Here is a 20,611-nt window from a genome sequence, read left to right as displayed (position 1 = left end):
AGGATGATGATGGGAAAGATGCGGATGAAACAAGGTATAGAGGAATGATAGGTTCACTCATGTATCTTACCTCCTCTAGACCAGATATTGTTCAAAGTGTGGGTGCATGTTCAAGATTTCAATCTCACCCAAAAGAATCTCATCTTTCGGCCGTTAAATGCATCATTAGATACATTAAGGGAACTAGTGATTATGGCTTATGGTATCCAAAATCTGATGAGTTTTGTGCAGTAGGGTTTTGTGATGCAGATTATGCGGGAGATCGGGTGGATAGAAAAAGCACATCGGACATGTGTTGCTTCCTTGGAAGCTCACTCAACATGTGGTCAAGCAAGAAACAAGCCACAGTAGCTCTATCCACAGCCGAAGCTGAATATATCTTTGCCTCCGGTTGTTGTTCACAATTAATATGGTTAAAAACACAATTAGAGGATTACAAATTAAAGATCAATAGTATACCCTTGTTTTGTGACAATATGAGTGCCATAAATATTTCAAAAAATTCTGTTTTGCACTCAAGAACAAAGCACATTGAAATAAAATATCATTTCATTAGAGAACATGTGCAAAAGGGAACTATTGTTATTCAATTTGTAAAATTCGAAGATCAACTTGCGGATATTTTCACTAAGCCCTTGTGTGAAAGACAGATTCAGCACCTTGAGAAGTAGTTTGGGAATGATAGAATTATGTTCTGTTGATAACTCGTGATTTTTTTTATTCTGTTTGTTTTTGCCTCGTGAAAAAACAGGAGACAAAATTTAGGCTATGTTGAACGGGCTATGAGACAGGGGGAGACAGCGCTTACATTAATTATCTTGGGCCCCAAAAATCCTTTTGACCTTGGTCTGACCCGTTTCTATTTGAAGTTGCCTTAATCATGATTTTGGAGGTTGTCTTATCAAAGGAAGGAGTTGTGTGTCAAATCAAATCTTTATCCTTTTCTCATCCCTTGATTCTAGGAACAAATCTTTCAGTTTTTAATTTTAAATCTTTCCTTGGTTAATAACCACGACTTTTAATGGTTAATTCCCTTTGGCCCCCTCTTCATCTTCTCTCTTCACTCACCTTCTTCATATCATGAAAAAGAAAATTGCACTAAGAATGAGTAACCGAACCCCCTTATCCAAAAATCCTCCATTCTCAACCCCTCAAACCCACACACATATTCATATACATTCCACATCTTCATCATCCTACTCACCTCCATCCAAACAAACCAAAACAATGCGCAGGAAAGTGATAGCCCAGAAAACCTCAGGAAGAAGGAAAACTGAAAAGAACAAGGAACCAGTCATGGAAGAAGAAGAGGAGTCTCACACCTCACCTCCTCCCTCACCACCAAAGAAGACAACCCCACATGCTTTTGGATGAAGTTCACAGAAGACCAAGAGGTTTGTGTTACACAACACAATTGGAATTCAAAAATAAATACAACAAACCTCATTCACACTTTGATCCAGCAAGATTCAATTCGTGTGCCTCTTATAAGTTCCACAAGGAAGTTTTGGAGAAACGTCACTTGTGTGCCTCACACCTAGTGAATCTGGATTCACTTGCAGCCAAAGGAATGAACTTCTCTCCTCTATTTGAGAATCTGAAATGGACTCCTCTGCTTCATATTCAGAAACCGATTTATCCAGGATTGGTGCGAGAATTTTATGCGAATATGAGGCTGATCGATGGTTTCATCCATTCATACGTGAAGCAGGTATATATGACTCTAAACTCGAAGACAATCAGCGCTGCCCTGGGTTACACTGATGAGGGACCAAGAGCGTACATGGTTGAAAAATGGGACTCTCAGGTTGGAGCCACATACCAGATTGCCCTGCAACAAATCTGTGAGAACTTGTCTGGCTTGGATGGCACCGTTCCTACTCACAAGGCACTCGGTCCGGAGAACTCATTGCTACACAGAATCATTACTCATATTCTGACTCCACAGATTGGTTCACATAACAGAGTAATCGTTTCTGATTCTCTTGTACTTTTTGCTATTGTTACCTCCACTCCTATTTCTTTTGCTTACCTTATGATAAGGCATATGTGAGAATCTGTTAAAAATACCGAAAAAGTAAACCTTCCTTATGGCATGTTTCTCACCAGCATTTTTGAATACTTTAAAGTTGATCTCACTAATGAAGCTGTAGAGAATAAGCATTCAATTATTAAGGGAGGAGGAGTTTCAGGAACAACGAAAGGCACCAAAGGAAAAGATCAATGCCCTCTGATAGTGACCTAGAAAGCCGACCCACGGAATCTTCCAAGATGACAGAATCAATCCGGGAAGTTCTCAATGAATTCTTCAACATGTCCAACATGATGGTACAATCTCACAAGGCTGCCCGTAAGCTAGCCTATGAAGACGAAAAGGCTTGGATGAAATGCTAAGAAAGGGTGAGACTACTGTTGCAAAATTTTGAAGAGGAGATGGGCGCTGGTGACAATAATGATGATTCTGGATCAGAGTACAATCTGTCCGATGATTGATTTATTTGGTTACTTCTAGTTCTGTTTAGATTATTTTGATGTTTTGTAGTCTACTTGGATACTTTAGACTTGTGACACTGTGATAAAGTCTTGGTATTTTGGTTATATTTTACTTCTAATGTCATTTTTTTGCAGGTGCCCCTTTGATGACAAAAGGGGGAGAATGACTGAAAAATTTAAATTAAAGAGAAAACGGTATGAAATCTTTTGTGGAGAATGGCTGAAAAATTAAGAGAAAATAGGGGATAAAATCTTTTGTGGATTCATGATCACCCTTGTTTGGTCACCCTTGTTTCAATAATTTGTTGTGGTGATCTGTTTGATGCATTTGATTTAACTTTGTGGATATGCTTGCTGTATTCTGGATTAAGAATTATTTTTTGGCAGTTCCTTTAAATTTTGATATGTAAATAAATTCTGATAGTTGCTATGTTTTGAGATGATCATGCTTGATTAAAAATGTTTTCCTTATTATGATTATTTTGCTCTGATTTGTTGGTTGAAAAATATTTTCAAATAGCTTGAAAAGTAACTTCTTGAAACATCAAAATATTTTTGGTTGATATGTACTCATTGCTTTATGTGTGTTTGAGCAGAAAATCATTTATATGATAACAAATGAGTTTTGTTTGTCATTCAATTCTGCTCATAAATCAAGCCATTCAACATTCTACATGTAATATGTTGAATAACATTGTTGCCTTAGGCTTGATAAAAATTGTTACAGATATAAAACTTCCCTTGGTAAAATAGCATACATTAAGAGGGAGTCATGTAACAATTGGAAAGGAAGGAATCCAAGTATTCAAAGAGAGTACTCTAATCCTTATTTTCTTTTCATTTCAATTTTTTAATAATGTTTTTTATTAAGGGGGAGATTGATGAGTTTGAAAAACTCTAATTTAATTTGATGATGAACAAATATTATTAAAATAATTAATTACAAAATTATTAATTTGTTTTTAATTCATACTTGTTTAATTAATAATTTTGTTTGTGTAGATTTCTGTTGGGCCGAAAAGCTATCAAGCCCAATGAAATGCTAAAACTCAGCCTTGGATCAAATTGATTTAATTATAATGGCTGAAGCAATTTGTGGTTAATTGGACTAGGAAAACAAATTTTAAAGCCCAAAAAGGGGGTTGGTCCAAAATTAAAAAGAAATGGGGCACAATATTTTTTATCTATTTAACTTGATGAAACCCATTCCTTTAATTATAAAGCTGCATGCTCCAACGATTATCACTTTTATCTTTTGATGGAATTTAAATTTTATTAAGTGGAGTTAATGCAGACCTTGGAACCATGCGAGAAAAATTACATTCTCAGCAAAGGGGGAAACTTAATTTACTCTAATTCTCTCTCTTTGTTACATTGATTATTGTTCAAATTTCTCTCTCTACTCTCCCTTCTTCATTCAGTCATTTCAACAGAGAAAGCATGGAAGTTAAAGCTAGCTACCGTAAGAAGAAGAAGCAAGCAACAAGACCATCACAATGATGGCAAGAAAAAGAAAACAAAAAATATGTTGTGGTTGAGATCTTCACCAAGAAAGGTAAGATTTGGTTAAGTAAGATCAAGATCTCCATACCAAAAATGAAAGAGAAGATCTCGGTTAGAGGAAGAAGATCCTTGGAGGGATGGCTTGTCTCTGATTTTGATCAACCACCACAGGAGGTAGCTACTATAGCTACATGATGGAGAAGACAGAAGTTGGAGCAGATGAAGCTGTCATCATCAAGAGTGCATCAAGAGCTAGGAATCCTTTATGGAGTGCAAGGCAAGATGGAAGGCTCGGATTTATGATTATTGGTGGCCAAGGAAGAACCAGAGGTAATTGCATGTTGGATATAGCATTCGGTTACCTCTCCTCTCTCTCTGGCCGAACTGGTTTTCTGAAGAAGAAGAAGTTTAGCTTGGTTCAAATGGTTTCAACTGTGGAGGCTTCCCCCTATATAAATAAGGAAGAATAGCCAGGACTTGAAGCAAGGAGTGAGAGTGCAAGACACAGTGTTTACATAGCTACCTAAGCTAACAGAAGTTATTCTCCTTCAATATTTTCTATTTTGTAATTTTCTGTTTAATTTTGTCTGTCTTGAGTCTCATGGAAAAAGGCAAACAGTGAGGTTTGTAAGAAAAAGCCATAGAGCGAAAAAAGGTAGAGAGTGAAAAATTAAAAGAAAAAGCCATAGATGTCCTTAGAGGTCCTTTGTACATCTGTGTTGTGTTTCATGATTTTGTGGGAATCCCCTTGCAAGTTGGGTTAGCACTTACCAGTTGAAAGCTTGGCAGTGACCAAGTTAAGTTCAGTTTTTGGGTTTAGATTCTGGACTTGTCCCGAATAGGAAAGATAGTTCCTAGGGAGAATTGGTGTCTGTAATAAAAAATGCTCATAGTGAAATTCCATCATTGTTGTGATGGAGACTGGATGTAGGCTGCATTGTAGGCTGCATTGCACTTAACAGCTGAATCAGGATATATCTTGGTGTGATTTTCTCTCTCTTCTACTCTATCTCTGTTTCTGCTGAATCGGAGACAAAACTGAAAAAACATCTCCTGGCTAGTCACGAGACAAAACAAAAAAATCTCCTGACTAGGCACGAGACAAAAACAAGAAATATCTATTCAAGTGTTCTAAAGGACAGCAAGAGTTACTAAGCGAAAAAGGGGCTAAGATTCAACCTCCCTTCTCTTAGCCACTGATAAACCATCATACATGATCAAAAATATTAAAACACAAAACACAGTACTTATAATTTTGCTTCTATGACATGTAGTATCACACTCTAAAATTTAAAAACAAAAATTTAAAAGCATATACGCCATTCTCCATTGGTGGCATATATGTTTGCTTGCTAGGAGAGAGAAGATCCAAAAAGACTAAAAGAGGACTTTGGGTGCGGATTGAAATTAATTGTATGAGATCCTGATAGATTTTCTATTTGCCCAGCTTGGAATTAGAATTAGTCTCCGTAGGCCCATATTTTATTAAGATGCAATGGAGGCAAGCAATCCAACATGGTGTGGGCACTACTTTTTTATTCATTTTTTTTATCACAATTGACAAGTTTTATGCTTTGATTGATTGTTGTATAAATCATGGATTTACATTGGGTCACCTAGAAATTAAAATTAATTTATTTTATTTACGTTTTAGAATGAGTTTAATTAATAATTTTTTATATGAAATTATTTTATATTTTTAATAAATCAAATTTAATGATATTAGTTAATAATACATAGAATAATTCCATTTAGAATGAAGAAAGTTTTACCTTATATTACTTTTAATTAACGAAATATAAAACTTAAAACTTAACAATCCACGGAATATAAAAGGCTAAGAAAATAAGGTGATTTATAAATTATCTTTAATTTATATATAATATAATTAAATTTAATGAATTCAATTAGAATAAATAATAAATTATTTATTTTATTTCAGACTTTATAAATGAATAAACTAATTAACTTAGTATAAGGAATTACAATTAATGTAGTAAAATTAATCGAGTATTATATACTATAATAAATCACATTGATATTTAAATATCTAATCAAATTAATTAGCTGATATAATTAAGTCATATCAAAATACTTAAAAATACACCGTTCTTAATTAAATACTATCTATACTATATAAACCACATTTAAATCTATTTTTCCGTGCGTATATAATTTAAAATAATTCACAATTTATTTGATTGAATATTATAATATAAAATAATTTATAAATTAACATTAATTCATATATAATATATAATTAAATTTAAATTAATATTTAAATATTTAATCAAATCAATTAGTTGAAATCATTAAGTCATTGCAATAAATTATATTGAATCAGAAAATACTTTTTAGAGCATGCCACGTCAACTTCATCATTAAGTATAAAAATTTAATTTTTATATAATAGAATAGATAGATAGATAAATTTTGTTAGTCATTAAAATCAAATGCTATTTCAGTAACCTTTTTGCAGTGATTTTATAGATTTTTTTGCTTTTCTTAAGATATTCTCTTCTACCATATTCATCTCAATAAATATAGAGAGAGAGAAATTCCCAAGTTTCACTCCAAGATCTCGCAATTTTCAGCCATGGTTCATGCATTTACCAGAGGATAAGATGAAGATTAATTTTTGTTTTTTTGGTTGACTTGAAGATTAATTGTATGAGACTATAATGAGGTTGTAGGTTTTGGAATCTTCTTAGAGGATAAGATAATAATAGTCAAAGAATTTACGTTGCCAACTCATTTAACGGTCATCAATTAGCATTGTTCTTGCCAACTCTCGTGTTTTCCACCGGGAGAGAAAAATAGGAAGATACTGAAACTAAACTAAATTCTGGATCTTTTAATTAATGCTATGCTACGTTATTACTAAATTAAATTCTTCACAAAAAAAAAAAATTCCTCACAAATAAGGCCGCAATTTTTTTTATTAACTTATTCTCTAAGGACATAGATTAAAAATATATAGTGTAAAAGGCGATTTATTTTTTAAATTTGTTTTTAAAATATTTTATCAATTAAATTAATTTGTTAAAGATTATAAATTAATTATTCTTTTACTTCTTTTACTCAATTGATAATTTTCGTTAATGATTAATGACGTGTTAACTCATATTATACATGATACTTATAATATATAATTAAATATTAAATAAATATATTTATGAAAATTAATTAATTTAATATTATTAGATTATATTAAGATTATGATTTATATAATTAGAAAATAAACATGATTTATAGATTTTCGTAAACATATTTGTTTAGCATTTAGTTAGATATGATAAGTATCATGTATATTATCAGTTAATATTTTATATAATTAATTATTGACAAAAAGTTATTAATTAAGTGATAAAAAGACAAAAATATTTAATTTATAATATTTAAAAGATTAATTTAATTAATAATTTTTTTTAAAAATAAATTTGGAGAATAATCTATCTTTTAAGAATTAATTCGACCATTAATCTATAAATTTACAGTGAAATTGTAGGTTTTAGAATCTTCTTAGAGTATATGATAATAATAGTCAAAATATTTACATTGCCAACTCATTTAACAGATTATCAATTAGCATTGTTTCTACCAACCCTCATTTTCCTCACTGGAAGAGAAAAATGGGTACCAACCCTCATTTTTCTCACTGAGAGAAAAATAGTAAGATACCAAAACTAAATTAAATTCTAGATCTTTTAATTAATGATGTGCTAGGTTATTACAAAATTAAATTCTTCCGATACAAAAAAATAATTCTTCACAAATAAGGCGGCAATCCTTTTTTTTTTAACTAATTTATGTTTTAAGGACATAGATTAAAAACGCCATAACAAAATTTTATAAAAATTATTTAAAATAGTTTTTTTTTGTATTTTCAATACATTAAAACCTTAAAAAAATTATTATTGTATGTTTCAAACATGCTCTTAAGACACAAGTTAGCTAATTTTTTTTTAAAGACATTAGTTAAGAGAATAATAAATTTTTTATTAAAAATTATTGTAAAAATAAGTTTTTTTTTTTATATTTCTAATGAATTAAAAATTTTAAAATTTATATTATTATACTCTTAAAATATATGGTTAACTAAATCATTTATCCTAATTTATTTGTATAACATTATTGTTTTCCCTTTTTTTTTGGTTTTTTAGTTTTTATGGTCACAATAGGTGGTGATGCTACCTTCTGTTTGTATGGTTTTTTTCTTATATGAAAATAGTAGGTCAAGGGAACCTATATATATGTGTGTTTATGTGACTCTTTTTAAAGCGAGGCTTGTACCTTTTATTTTTATTCTCTCTGTTTTGAGCCTTTTGCTAACAACTTTTAGAAAGAAAGAAAAGCACCAGATGGCTTTTACCTTCATTGCAATTGTTGGTGGTGTTTTGTTCTTGTTCTGTTTTTTCTCTGCTCTCTTGAGATGGAATGAAGTGAGGTACGTGAAAAAGAATAAAGGTTTGCCACCAGGTACAATGGGGTGGCCACTTTTTGGAGAAACATCTGAGTTTCTTAAACAAGGTCCTAACTTCATGAAAAACAAAAGAGCAAGGTAACAATTAAAATTAAACTAAATTAATTCATGTTCACTTGCATAATGTGGTGAAAATAGGTGGTCTGATCAACATTTTTTGCACCTTTTTCTTTTAAGATCATGTGGTTAATTTGTAGGATTTTTTAATTTGTACGACGGATCCAAAAATTTTAATCGGGAATAAAAATTTTACACATATATGCATACATGTACACATGTATAACGGAATATAATTGTACATATTAATTTAAAACATGTTATTTAATATATCAAAATATAGTGATTAATTCTATTTGATTAAAAAATAAAATTATAATTAATTTCTCCACTATTTACATTATGAATAATATTTATACAAAGATCAATAATAGTATATTAAATTTATTTTCTTTAGTACAATATTAAAAATATTTAATTTCTTTACTATAATAATAGTATTTTTTGCACGATTAAACTTTTTGTATTTCATTTGAATTTAAAAATAGTATATTTAATTTTCATCTTTTTTTATTATCTTTAATTAAAAGAAGTCATTTTTTTAAGAAAAACAAGTAGGTAGAATAATAAGATTATTGTATTTTTTTTAAAGATTGATCATTATATTTTTTTTGTTAAAACTAAATAATTAAATAATAAATAAGTCACTAAAACTTATCTATAGAAATTACATTTTAAAATTTAAAATAAAAATAAATTCAAAATAATTTTAACAATGGGATAAGTAATTAAACTAATAGGGACATCTATTATACATACTCATATATAAGTAAAGAAATTACAAATTTTTGTCGAGAATGTTAGGATACTTATTACCGTGATTACGATATTTTAAAAAGTGCTGTTAAAATTAAAATAATAATTTTTATTATGTAACACCACTTTTATTTTAAAACTTTTTATTTTAAAAAATAAAAAAAGTATTACCAAAATATAAAATATTTAATTTTAACAACATTTTAATTCCAATGAGCATGAAAACGTTTTGCAATTAGCATATGTTTTTTCACTACTAGCCGAATAATAAAAGTAGCCGCTGATATATTTATCAATAATTGGATATTAAATAGAGTGACAAATGGGCCGAATCCGCTAGTTGGCTTGCATAACTCGCAAAAAAAATATATGTTAGGCTAAAAATTTGAAACCGCTGCAAATAAAAAATCCGCCTAACTCGCACCGCTTAATCCGCGGATTTTGGCGAGTTTGGCAGGACGGGATGGATTTTCCGGCAGGCAGATGATAATTGAAGATATTCTAAGTTATAATTTGGATTATATTCTATGTTTGATTGTAGAAATTTGAAGATGTTTAATTATATGTATTGGACAATGTTTATTATACTTTTTAAAATGTTGGTTTTATTTTTGTTTCAAAAAATTTGGTTAATGATTATGTCTATTATATATTTAGAATTATAAAAACTTTAATATTGGTGAATTTAAAAATTATAATTTTTTATCTCTTTAAAAATTATAAATTATTAAAATGGTTGTAAAATTATATATATTGTTTAGTATTTAATAGTTTATTAATAAAAAATCAACTAAAAAAAAAAGAAAATCGGCGAGCTTAGCCCGTCAATCCGCCGTTAGGCATAGGCGGGACAAAGGAGAAATTTGGGACCGTCTCACTACAGACGATTAGCCCATTTGCTACCTCTAATATTAGACATTTTATGCTTTGATGCTAAAAGATTTTAATAACAATTGCCAATAAAAAATTTTTTAATGGCCACAAAAAATTTATTATTGTCATTATAATATATAATAATAACAATAAATATATAATTACTGCAAAAACATAAATTAAATAAGATATACGACTATTATTATGTTATTGCTATTAAAAACTTTTTAATAAAAATAAATTTTGTTGTATTGTTTGAATTTAGTTGGGTTAGCTTGTTTCATGTTTATTTTTACGGTTTCGCTACGTTATCAACAGCATATCTGCCAACTTCTGCCAACTCTTATTTATAATTGTGTTTTATGGAAGTGTGTTCGTGGATGTGTCTAACAAAAATGTCTTTTTTATAACTGTGTTTAATTGAAGTGTCTTTATAGATATATTTTTTAGATGTGTCTCTTTATATATGTATTTAAAATATATTAATTATTAGACACATCTACGAACACACTTCCAAGAAACACAAATATAAATAAGAGTTGGCAGAAGTTGACGAATAATATGTTGGTACCCTATACTTTTCCTTATTTTTATTGGTGTCCAAAGTACTGGAAAGCAGGGTTTATTACTTTGATGAAGTTTTTTGAACTAATCAAAAGTTATCAACTATAAATGAGAGACTAAAGAAAAACATTGCCAAACACACTCTACTGTCTCTACTTGGGGTGTGAAGTAAACCACTTTTCATGCATGTGCTTTTTACCCCATGGTTTACTTTTGATCATTTTTATCTTCTATTAACCAATTTTTTTGTTCTTATTATTTTGGTTGTGAATAATGAATGGCAGGTATGGCAGTTTTTTCAAATCACACATATTGGGATCTCCTACAATTATATCAATGGATGAAGAGCTCAATAGATACATTCTAATGAATGAATCAAAAGGGATTGTTCCAGGATACCCTAAATCCATGGTAGACATCTTGGGAAACTGCAACATTGCAGCCGTTCATGGCTCCACTCACAAGTACTTGAGAGGTGCCTTGCTTTCCATTATTGGTTCCACCATGGTCAGAGATCAGCTTTTGACAAAAATTGATCACTTCATGAGATCCCACCTTAGCAATTGGGACAATCAAGTCCTCGACATTCAACGCAAAACCAAAGAGGTTGCCTTCTATTATTATTATTATTATTATTATCACTATTATTCTTAGAATTTAATTTTGGTACAAAAGTAGTTTTACATGTGTATCTAATTACATAATGTCACATAAATAAAAATAATTATATTTTTATTGAATACATAAATTATTGTCATTCAAAAACATAGATGTAATTGCACGCCAAAATTAAACTCTTATTCTTATTAAAAAAAATTGTAAGCAATATTGGCTGAACATTTTTTACTATATAAATTCATTCTCAAACTTTTATGGACAGATGACATTCCTTTTATCACTCAAGATGGTTGTAAGCATGGAATCAAGCAGAATATCAGATTCAATCATGCCGGAGTACTTTAAAATGGTGGCAGGAACCATTTCTCTCCCTATTGACCTTCCAAGGACGAAGTATCGTGGCGGATGTCAGGTTTGATCTTTGCCTATCTTTTTATTTTGTTACTCCTTTCTTTGAGTTTTTTTTTTTCTTCGGTACGAAAATAGGTTCTATTTTATTATATTGAGCTCTTTTTCTAAATAAATTATTGGATAAATATATTTTTATTATTAAAATTTGCTAAAAATTTTTAAAATACTTTTAAGTTTTTTTGTTTTAATTTTGTCTCAAACGTTTTCGATTTTCATTAAATATATCGTAGACGGTTAATTTTTTAAAAAATTTAGGACCAATTGAGTAACAATTTTACAAGAACAACCATCCATACAAGCAAATCAGAGATAATTATCATGAGTGCGTTATTGTTGGATTAGTCCTAAATTTTTTAAAAATTTAACTGTAAAGAATATATTTGATGCAAATAAAAAATTTTTGAGCCAAAATTAAAACAAAATAAAACTTATGAATATTTCTAAAATTTTTTGCGAAACTTTAAGAACAAAAAATAATTTTGCCCTAAATAATTATAAGTAACGAAGACTTTGTTGCAGGCAAGGAAAGCTCTTGTGAGCATTCTGCGTGAGGTAATGGAGGAAAGAAGAAAATCCCAAGAAACACACAGAGACATGCTTGGAGTATTAATGGGAAATGATGATGAAAGTAGACAGAAACTAAGCGATGAAGAAATCATTGATCTACTGATTGCAGTTATGTATTCTGGTTATGAAACTGTTTCAGCCACTTCAATGATGACAGTGAAGTATCTTCAGGACCATCCCAAAGCACTTGAAGAACTCAGAGTCAGTCTCCATAATAATAATAAATAATTTGCAGTTTCATTATTCATTTTATTTCATTTACTTTTACTTTGTGACACTGATGAAATTTCTGGTTTTTCAGGGAGAGCATTTGGCCATTAGACAAAGGAAAAAACCAGACGAACCAATTGATTTCAACGATCTCAAGTCAATGAGGTTTACTCGCGCGGTAATATTTTTATACTATATTGTAATTGAATGTTCACAAAGGTTTATAAAATTTCTAGGTGCAGCACTTTTTAGTAATTTTAGTTATTATCATTTGGCAAGTACATATATTAAATTGTTTTTAATAAATAAAAATTATATTGATCTACTTATACAAATTTTAATAAATATAATACTAGATTATATATTTTTTATGTGTAAATACATGTAAATATAAGTGCATCACATAACATTGCTATAGATATATTTGTGATTTTTTTTTGAAAAACTCATAACTATCATTGATATAAAAAAGAAATTGTTTATGATTAGAAGGGTTTTGATATTTTTCTTTTTTGTATTGTGCAGGTGATTTTTGAGACTGCTAGATTGGCCTCAATAGTTAATGGCGTCCTAAGAAAAACCATTCAAGATTTGGAATTAAATGGTATTTAGGTGTATCTAATTGTATTTGAAATTATTGTTTTTATTATTTATTAAGATGGTTGAATATAAAAAATATGCATGTTCAACAAATATCTTTAAATATTATATCTAAAATATGTGTGATACGCAAACACAACAACTTAATAAAGTATCCGTAGTTCATAGACTAAAGCTTAATTAGCCACATTTTTTTTCTTCAGGTTATTTGATTCCCAAAGGGTGGAAGATATATGTGTTCATAAGAGAGATCAATTATGACCCTTGTCTATATCCGGAGCCACTAAAGTTCAACCCATGGAGATGGCTGCAGGTTAGTACTTAGTACCAACTGACTCCTTCTCTTATTAATTTGTCTATTGTTGCTTATCAAACATATATTAATATCGTTAAGTTTGAAAATTGCAGGATCAGAGCCTAGAGTCAAAAAACCACTTCTTGGTATTTGGACGAGGTACAAGATTGTGTCCAGGGAAAGATTTGGGGATAGCTGAAATTTCAACTTTCTTGCACTATCTTGTAACTAGATACAGGTGACTAATTTTCCTAATCAATATGCTTATATTCTGACCTAATAAAATTATATTCCCTTACTAGAGAATAGTCAGTTTAGCTATTTGCATTCACAGAGTTGTTTTTCTTTACTTATCTTCTATTTTTCATATTTCTAAATTTTATTTTGTTTTTATTTTGTTCCAAAAGTTTTTAATTTGTATCAAATATACTCTGACGGCTAATTTTTTTCAAAAAAATTAAGATAAAATTCAACAACAATTTCATAAGAACAATTTTTAATACAAGCAAATCAAACATAATTTGTATGCATTATTGTTAGATTGGTCTTAAATTTTTTTGAAAATTTAGCCATCGAAGGTATATTTGATACAATAAAAAATTTTTGGGACAAAATTGAAACAAAATAAAATTTAGAGGTATTTTTAAAATTTTTGTCAAATTTTAGGGACAAAAAGTATACTTTACCCAAAAAACAATTATACTTTTTAAAAATTTTCTTTCTTAAGTCAATGGTTAAAATTGTCATTTTCTTTTATAGAACAACAAACCTTCACTCGTAGAATTTAAGAAAAACTTTAAAATTACATTTAAAAAGGAAAATAAAGATTTTTATGTTGAATTATAAAATAAAAGGAAACGCCATATCCAATTACACAAAATAAAGTATAGAGATATACAAATTTGAGTCCCTTTAGTTTCTAATGTATTTATTTTTGACCGTTGTAGCTCATAAATATATTATACAACTATTATTCTTCATCTATTGCCATCAATATGAACAACTTTGTCAGTTTTGAAACTTTATAGTAATATTATTTTATGGTGTTTTCTCGCATCTTATATTTAATTTTGATTGCAGGTGGGAAGCAGCAGGAGATGATAAACTAGTGAAATTTCCTCGAGTTTCAGCACCTAATGGACTGCATATAAGGGTGTCATCTTACTAATTAGGCACCTAGCTAATGGACTTATGCAAAGAAAACTATTTTATAATAAAAAAGTTTGTAAGATGTTTGAGAATGGTTCAATAAATAAGTTTGTAAAACTTTAAAAGAATGTGGTTCAATAAAATTTATATATATATATTATGGGCATCAAGGAATGAAGATCAATAAAATTAGTGTTAATCGTTTAGAGAATTTTAGGTATTAACACCTTCTGTAAGATTATATAGACCGCTAATTTCTAGAAAAGTTAATCAATTTTTAAGAAACTAAGTTTATTAGAATATGAAATTGGCAATCATAGATAATATAATTAAATTTACCTGTAGTTATTGGGTATGTTCTTAATCATGACGGTTGTTCTAGAATCAATGAAACTACTACCGCTACTAGAGTCTCCATCATGTGCAGAATGTTGGTAGAGTTTCATCATGATGATGCTGCTTCTTTGCATGCTTTCCTTCACACCAGTTGTTTCTCTTTATTAGAGAAACAAGAAGGAAGAAATGGTAATGAGTTTGCGTGTCTTTGTGCTTCTTCCTTCTTTCTTTAATGTGCTTACCCAAAGTTGAGAGATAAATGCACTTTGTCTTTCTCTGTCTTTCTACGTGTAAGTGGAATCTACACTATATATCTGCATCCACTTCATCGTTTTACAGTTTTATACAATAAAACTCGTTAGATAATTAATATTTTTATGCATTTATTTATATTTAAATTAGAGATAATGTCTAATTTTGTCTCTAAAATTTATTTAACACTCAGTTACAATTGTCATTATCGTCCGTTTATGCTAGTACTGTATTAATAAGTTGTCTTTTAAATTAAGTTGACCTAGAAAAATGAGTTGCTATTCTCATGAAACTCATTTTTTGAAGATAAAGTCTAGGGAGCAAGCGCTTTTATTAAAATTTGGCATGCATTTAGCCAATAAAAAAGAGTAATTCTTTACTATTAGATAAAATTTTACACCATTAAAAATATTATTGATGACTAATTAATGACTGTAAATCACAAAATCTACTCATCTCCTAGCACTCCTCTCTTTTGAATTTATATATAACATTCTCTTTAATAATAAAATGATGATTACAATATAGTAATTAACCTCATAAAATTGAGTTATTAAGTATTATAACGAGTAGGACTCGTAATATATACCTTACTCGCGGATATCCAATCCGGACCAACCCGTTCAAGTAAGGTTGTCAACCCGATCCGCTGCGGATAGGGTAGAGTACGGTGCGGTGCGAATTTGTCTGCGGATAGGTATACCCTACCCTGCTCTACCTGCATTCCTAATATATTATATAATATATATGTAAAAGTTATGTATGTAGTGAAAAAAGTGATTATGATCCTCTTATAAAAACTTGAAATAATCATTAAGCTAGCTGATGATTATATTATTTATAATTTTATGTTAGATTTTTAATTTTTTTTAATTTTAATTTGAACTTTTTTTTCTATTTTATTAATATGTATGAAATTTAGAATGGTTGAATTTTATATTTGTTTAAAAAAATTTTATTTTTCTACAGGTAAGTAAGGTAGGATTTAAAATTTTAAGAAACGGGTAGGATTAAGATTGAGAAATTCTCAACCCACAAATAGAGTAAGATAGAATTTTAAGAAAATTTTTAATTTACGAATAGGATTAGGGTAGAGACCAAATCCTACCCTATCCTACCAATTACCAACCTTAATAACAAATGATAAAGAATTAGTACTCTCTTTGTAACGATTTTCTTAAAATCCGAGAACACTTAATCATCAAATCAATTCATTAAAATTTCTCATACTTTTAAATTTAGTTCTTTATATTGAGCTTATAAAAATATTTCATAACAACTTAAAATAATTTATTATGAAAGAATCTCTAATATATGGGAGCAATGATGATTGAAGAAACTAATATTATAGTATTAAAATGAAACTTTTAATATGCTTAGTGCATCTGTGTGTCGTTTTCTTAATTTAAAACAAAGTATTATTTTAGTCTTTATTATTTAAATTAAGTTTTAATTTTATTTTTAATATTTTAAACGTGTTTTAATTTTAGCTAAAAAGCTTAAATAAAATGAAATGAAATATTTAAAATAAAAATAGAATGTTTTAAATATTAAAAATGAAATCAAAATTTTGACTAAATATTAGGAACTAAATGAGAACTATAGTCTTTAATTTTTTGTAAATGATATATTTTGTTTGGTTTTGGGTCTAAATAAGAAAATTGAGAAAATTGGTTCTAAAGAAATGAATATATGGATGGATGTAGCCCAATAAATAGAATTTGGGCCGCAGGAGAGGCGAGTCCCGGAAAGGGAAAGACAGATGACGTCAGTGCCGAAGGGTAGAATGAAATTTGACGATCTTTCTTAGTAGGCAGAGTTGAAGGGAACGGAAGGATAGCAATTCCCAAAAGTGAGAAGAAGGTGCGAGTGAATCGAAGCTCAGAGAAAGGAGAAAGAAGAAAGGATGGTGAAAGTGGCCACGTATTTTGCTATGACTCTTGGAGCATTCATCTTCTGGCAGTCCATGGACAGAGTCCATGTCTGGATCGCACTTCATCAGGACGAAAAGGTTCCCCTTCTCTAATCTCCCTTTCTTCTCCATTTTTATCTGTCTCTTCTAACTCTTCACCACTTTGACATCTCCAATTTCACTTATACTCTTTCTCTTTCCGTTTTATGTTTATGTTTCGAAACCCTAAATTGCAGAAGGAAAGGCAGGAGAAGGAAGCTGAGATCAGAAGAGTCAGAGAAGAATTGTTGCGCCAGCAGCAGCTCCAGAACACTCAAAAGGATTCTTGATTCCCAAAATCTTGTAATTCTTTTCCTGCCCGTTCCCGTTACCCTTATGTTCCCCCCAAATAATGATCACATTTTTCATATGAACTAATTCTGCGATATTCTGCTTGCCGGTGGCAATTGTTATATTATAAACCTTTGTTTTTTTGTTGAAATCGCTGTTATCACTCTTAATCACTTGTTTTGTAGTAGTTATTCTAAAGACAGAAACTTCGGTACAAAAATTGTTTCCAATGCATAGCAATGGTAGTAGTAGTACTATTGGAAACTTGCCACTGTTGGTTCTAAACGCCAGATAGTAATCTATTTATCTATCTATAAGACATGAATTCTCGCGGAGCCATAGCTTATATGGAATTTTCTCCTTTTTTTGAATTTTTTGGAAAATTTTTCTTCGATTATGTTGTCGGATGAGGGTTATGGAGGAAGTTCCATTGCAGACGGTAAAGGATCCCTTACGCATTGTGACAATTGATTTGCAAGTATTAACTGTAGACAGGGTTTCCTTCAATTTATTCAGTATCTTTTGGGATTTACTCTAATAGGAGGTTGGGGTCTTAGTTTTGCTATGAAAGTTTCTGTGATTCATTATTGTGTATTAGTTCTTCTATTTTATTTTTTTTACTATGATGATTCGAAGGATTTTGTCCACATGGGACCTCAATTGTTTCAGAATGTAAATCAAAGGCTAAGATTGAAGACATTTGCGAGAAATGGAACACCTACATATTAGAGAGTAATATTTTTTTTATGCTTTTTAGTGTCACAGTTAAGTGGTTTTGGTATATTGTTTATATATACATTTAATACGATTTCTTTCTACGATACCTTATGTTCTTGGTAAGGGATTAAAGGCCTCAATCTTAAGATGTCTTTATCTTTAGTGTAACTGCCATGAAATTTTCAGGCTGGGAAAATAAATACTCAACACTTAAATGTCTAGTATGATGAGAATCTTTATTTATGACAAGAAATTATCTATGGGTATTTGCTAGATATTGTTCTTTGTAAAAGTGGAAACCAGTTATGACAATCTTCTTCTCATTCCCTTGATTCGTTCTTGCATATGGTGTGTAAGAATTTGGTTGTAGAGAAAGCTGCAGAATTGCTTTCTATCAATGATATTAATCTACCTCTTTCACTCAAAGTAAAAGCATTATCGGAGATAGGCATGACTTGAAAGAAAATTATGCTGACCGTTCTTCAAGGGTTGACAGGAGCTGTAGTTTCCATTTTTTTCTCCTCGGAGGCAATGGGTAGGAGTTGAGCCCGAGACCTTTGAGATGGGAAGGGGGCAGAATGCCATGTGAGCTTTCAGTTTAAAAGTCCAGGGGTTTATTTGTGCATGTTTTTTTACCAAAAAAACATTTGTGCATGTTAATCCCTTAAATAATACTGTGAGCTTTACTTTTGGATTTTGGCCTGTAACTCTCTGGCTTGGTTCATGCAGGCGAGTACAAATTCAAGGTCTTTTGAAACTGCTGTTCAGCTTTTAGAGTGCTATTCTTGCAAGTTGCTTCCATGGTGTTCCACTCAGCAAAGCTTATATATTACATTTACTTTGTTGCTGCCCGTATTTGAGTTTTCTTTTCTAATTAGCTGATATGTGAAATTATCTGATATTTTGCATTAGAAATAAATGGGTAAAGTGGTATAAAAGTAGACAATGATATTATCATTGATATGATAAAGTTTCAAAATGATTCGCAACTTAAACAAACAGGACAATTGCTTTGAATTTGGAAATTGAGAGGATGATACTCATATCAGGAAGTTAACGGAATGAATAAGAAATCAAAGGAAAACAGAGAGAATTTAGAGGTAAGATTTACCACATATTGCCTGCTTAGGAGAGCCCTCAGCAGGGTGTTTGGACACCTCTCCCTTGTGCTCCTTCCGAGCCCTGAGCTGTGAGAAGTAGTCTTGCTTTGTAAATAACTGCTCTTTTTGTTCTTTGGGCAAGTTTAAAGCAAGATAGAGTATATACAGGGATTGCTTTACTCACTGCTCTCAAGAGCGTGTCTGCCTCCCGAAGATAACAAATTTCTCTTCTAACCCATAATTATGAACTTTATTATTGATGGCTCTGAAAGTTGCATTTTTTGGCTTTTGAACTAGGGCAGCCTCAAGTATATTTGTCTTGGCTCCAACATGCACAAACATTTACGTAATATTACAAATTTAAATTTTAATAAACAGTGACTTTTTATAAGATATGTATTCTATCTCTATGTATTCGAATTGCTTCCCTTGTCATAATTAGGGGTATTCAAATCCAAACCGATCTAAATTAAACCGTTCATTCAATCTAATTCAAACCGAAAACCGATTAAAATCACACTAATTCGGATTTGATTGGATTCTATTTTTTGCAAATCGCTGGATTAGATTGGATTTCGGATTTATTTTTCATAACCGATCCAATCCAATCCAAACCGCACAATGTGCTATAAATTATTATTTTATTATTATATTTACAATTATACTTATAACATGTTCAATTTGTTATACATTTTTCTATTATTCATGTATTATTATTATTTAATAAATATTTTATGTTTAAAATATTATTTATTTATTTATTTTAACTAACTATAATTTTATTTCTATTGTGATGTTATCGTTGGCTTTTTAAGATATTGTTAAGACTTGTTGTTACGATGGGTAACCGGAGATTAATAGTTGGCCCAATCGTCCGCGGATGGTAGTCTCCGAGCTGGTTTGCACGCTGGAGCCTCCTTCCGACTTGTATACGTGAGTGAATGGGGGGTGGTGCCTGCAAAGACACTCCGATGCCTAAGTTAGCAAGGGTGTTAGCAGGTCTAGAGAGTATTGGGCTTAGAGATACCTGAGGGGTGTCAGTGTATTTATAGTGGTGAGCCAATAACCACCGTTGGAGTAGTGCCGTATCTTTTGGGTGTTAACCGTCCCCGTTAACCGTCCCATTATCTTAGGGAGGTTAAGATATGGCTGGATGAAGCGGTTGGAGAGATTTTAGGGGCGGTTACTCATTTGAATGAGTGTTTATCTGCCAGTTAATCTCGTGCCCGACTTCTTTAAGACGAATCGTAGTTAACACCGACCTCTTGACACCAGGTCGGTGTGTAGTAAGGCTCAATCCTCTAGACTAAGCCTTTCTTTTGGACCTGGGCCTTTATTATTGGGCCAGGGTATGAACAGTGCCCCTACTTGAGCCCAAGATCTCT

At 30.5% G+C, this 20,611-nt stretch overlaps 2 protein-coding genes across 3 annotated transcripts in view; both read left to right on the top strand.

The window, feature by feature from the left end:
* LOC107471377 (cytochrome P450 85A-like) overlaps positions 1-14,696 on the top strand; it is a 33,948-nt gene extending 19,252 nt beyond the window's left edge. Inside the window, exons 1-9 of one of the 2 annotated variants that reach the window (XM_016090837.3) lie at positions 8,270-8,557; positions 11,014-11,335; positions 11,610-11,759; positions 12,278-12,526; positions 12,627-12,713; positions 13,061-13,139; positions 13,339-13,448; positions 13,544-13,668; positions 14,511-14,696. In XM_016090837.3, the coding sequence (XP_015946323.1) occupies positions 8,358-8,557; positions 11,014-11,335; positions 11,610-11,759; positions 12,278-12,526; positions 12,627-12,713; positions 13,061-13,139; positions 13,339-13,448; positions 13,544-13,668; positions 14,511-14,598 (1,410 nt within the window). In that variant the 5' untranslated portion in view covers positions 8,270-8,357 and the 3' untranslated portion in view covers positions 14,599-14,696. Of the gene's footprint in view, positions 1-8,269; positions 8,558-11,013; positions 11,336-11,609; positions 11,760-12,277; positions 12,527-12,626; positions 12,714-13,060; positions 13,140-13,338; positions 13,449-13,543; positions 13,669-14,510 lie in introns of those variants that run through there. The other variant, XM_052255394.1, reaches the window with a different exon arrangement.
* Positions 14,697-16,894: 2,198 nt separating this feature from the next.
* On the top strand, positions 16,895-17,560 carry LOC107471383 (uncharacterized). The gene is made up of 2 exons (XM_016090843.3): positions 16,895-17,178; positions 17,316-17,560. Exons 1-2 carry the CDS (start codon positions 17,074-17,076, stop codon positions 17,406-17,408), a joined length of 198 nt encoding a protein of 65 aa, XP_015946329.1. The 5' UTR covers positions 16,895-17,073; the 3' UTR covers positions 17,409-17,560.
* The last annotated feature ends 3,051 nt before the right edge of the window (positions 17,561-20,611 follow it).

This window comes from Arachis duranensis, chromosome 10 (genome assembly GCF_000817695.3).
Source record: "Arachis duranensis cultivar V14167 chromosome 10, aradu.V14167.gnm2.J7QH, whole genome shotgun sequence".
NCBI classification, from domain to species: Eukaryota; Viridiplantae; Streptophyta; class Magnoliopsida; order Fabales; family Fabaceae; genus Arachis; species Arachis duranensis.
The sequence above is the reverse complement of the archived record's forward strand: the minus strand, read 5'-3'. Positions and strand labels throughout refer to the sequence as shown.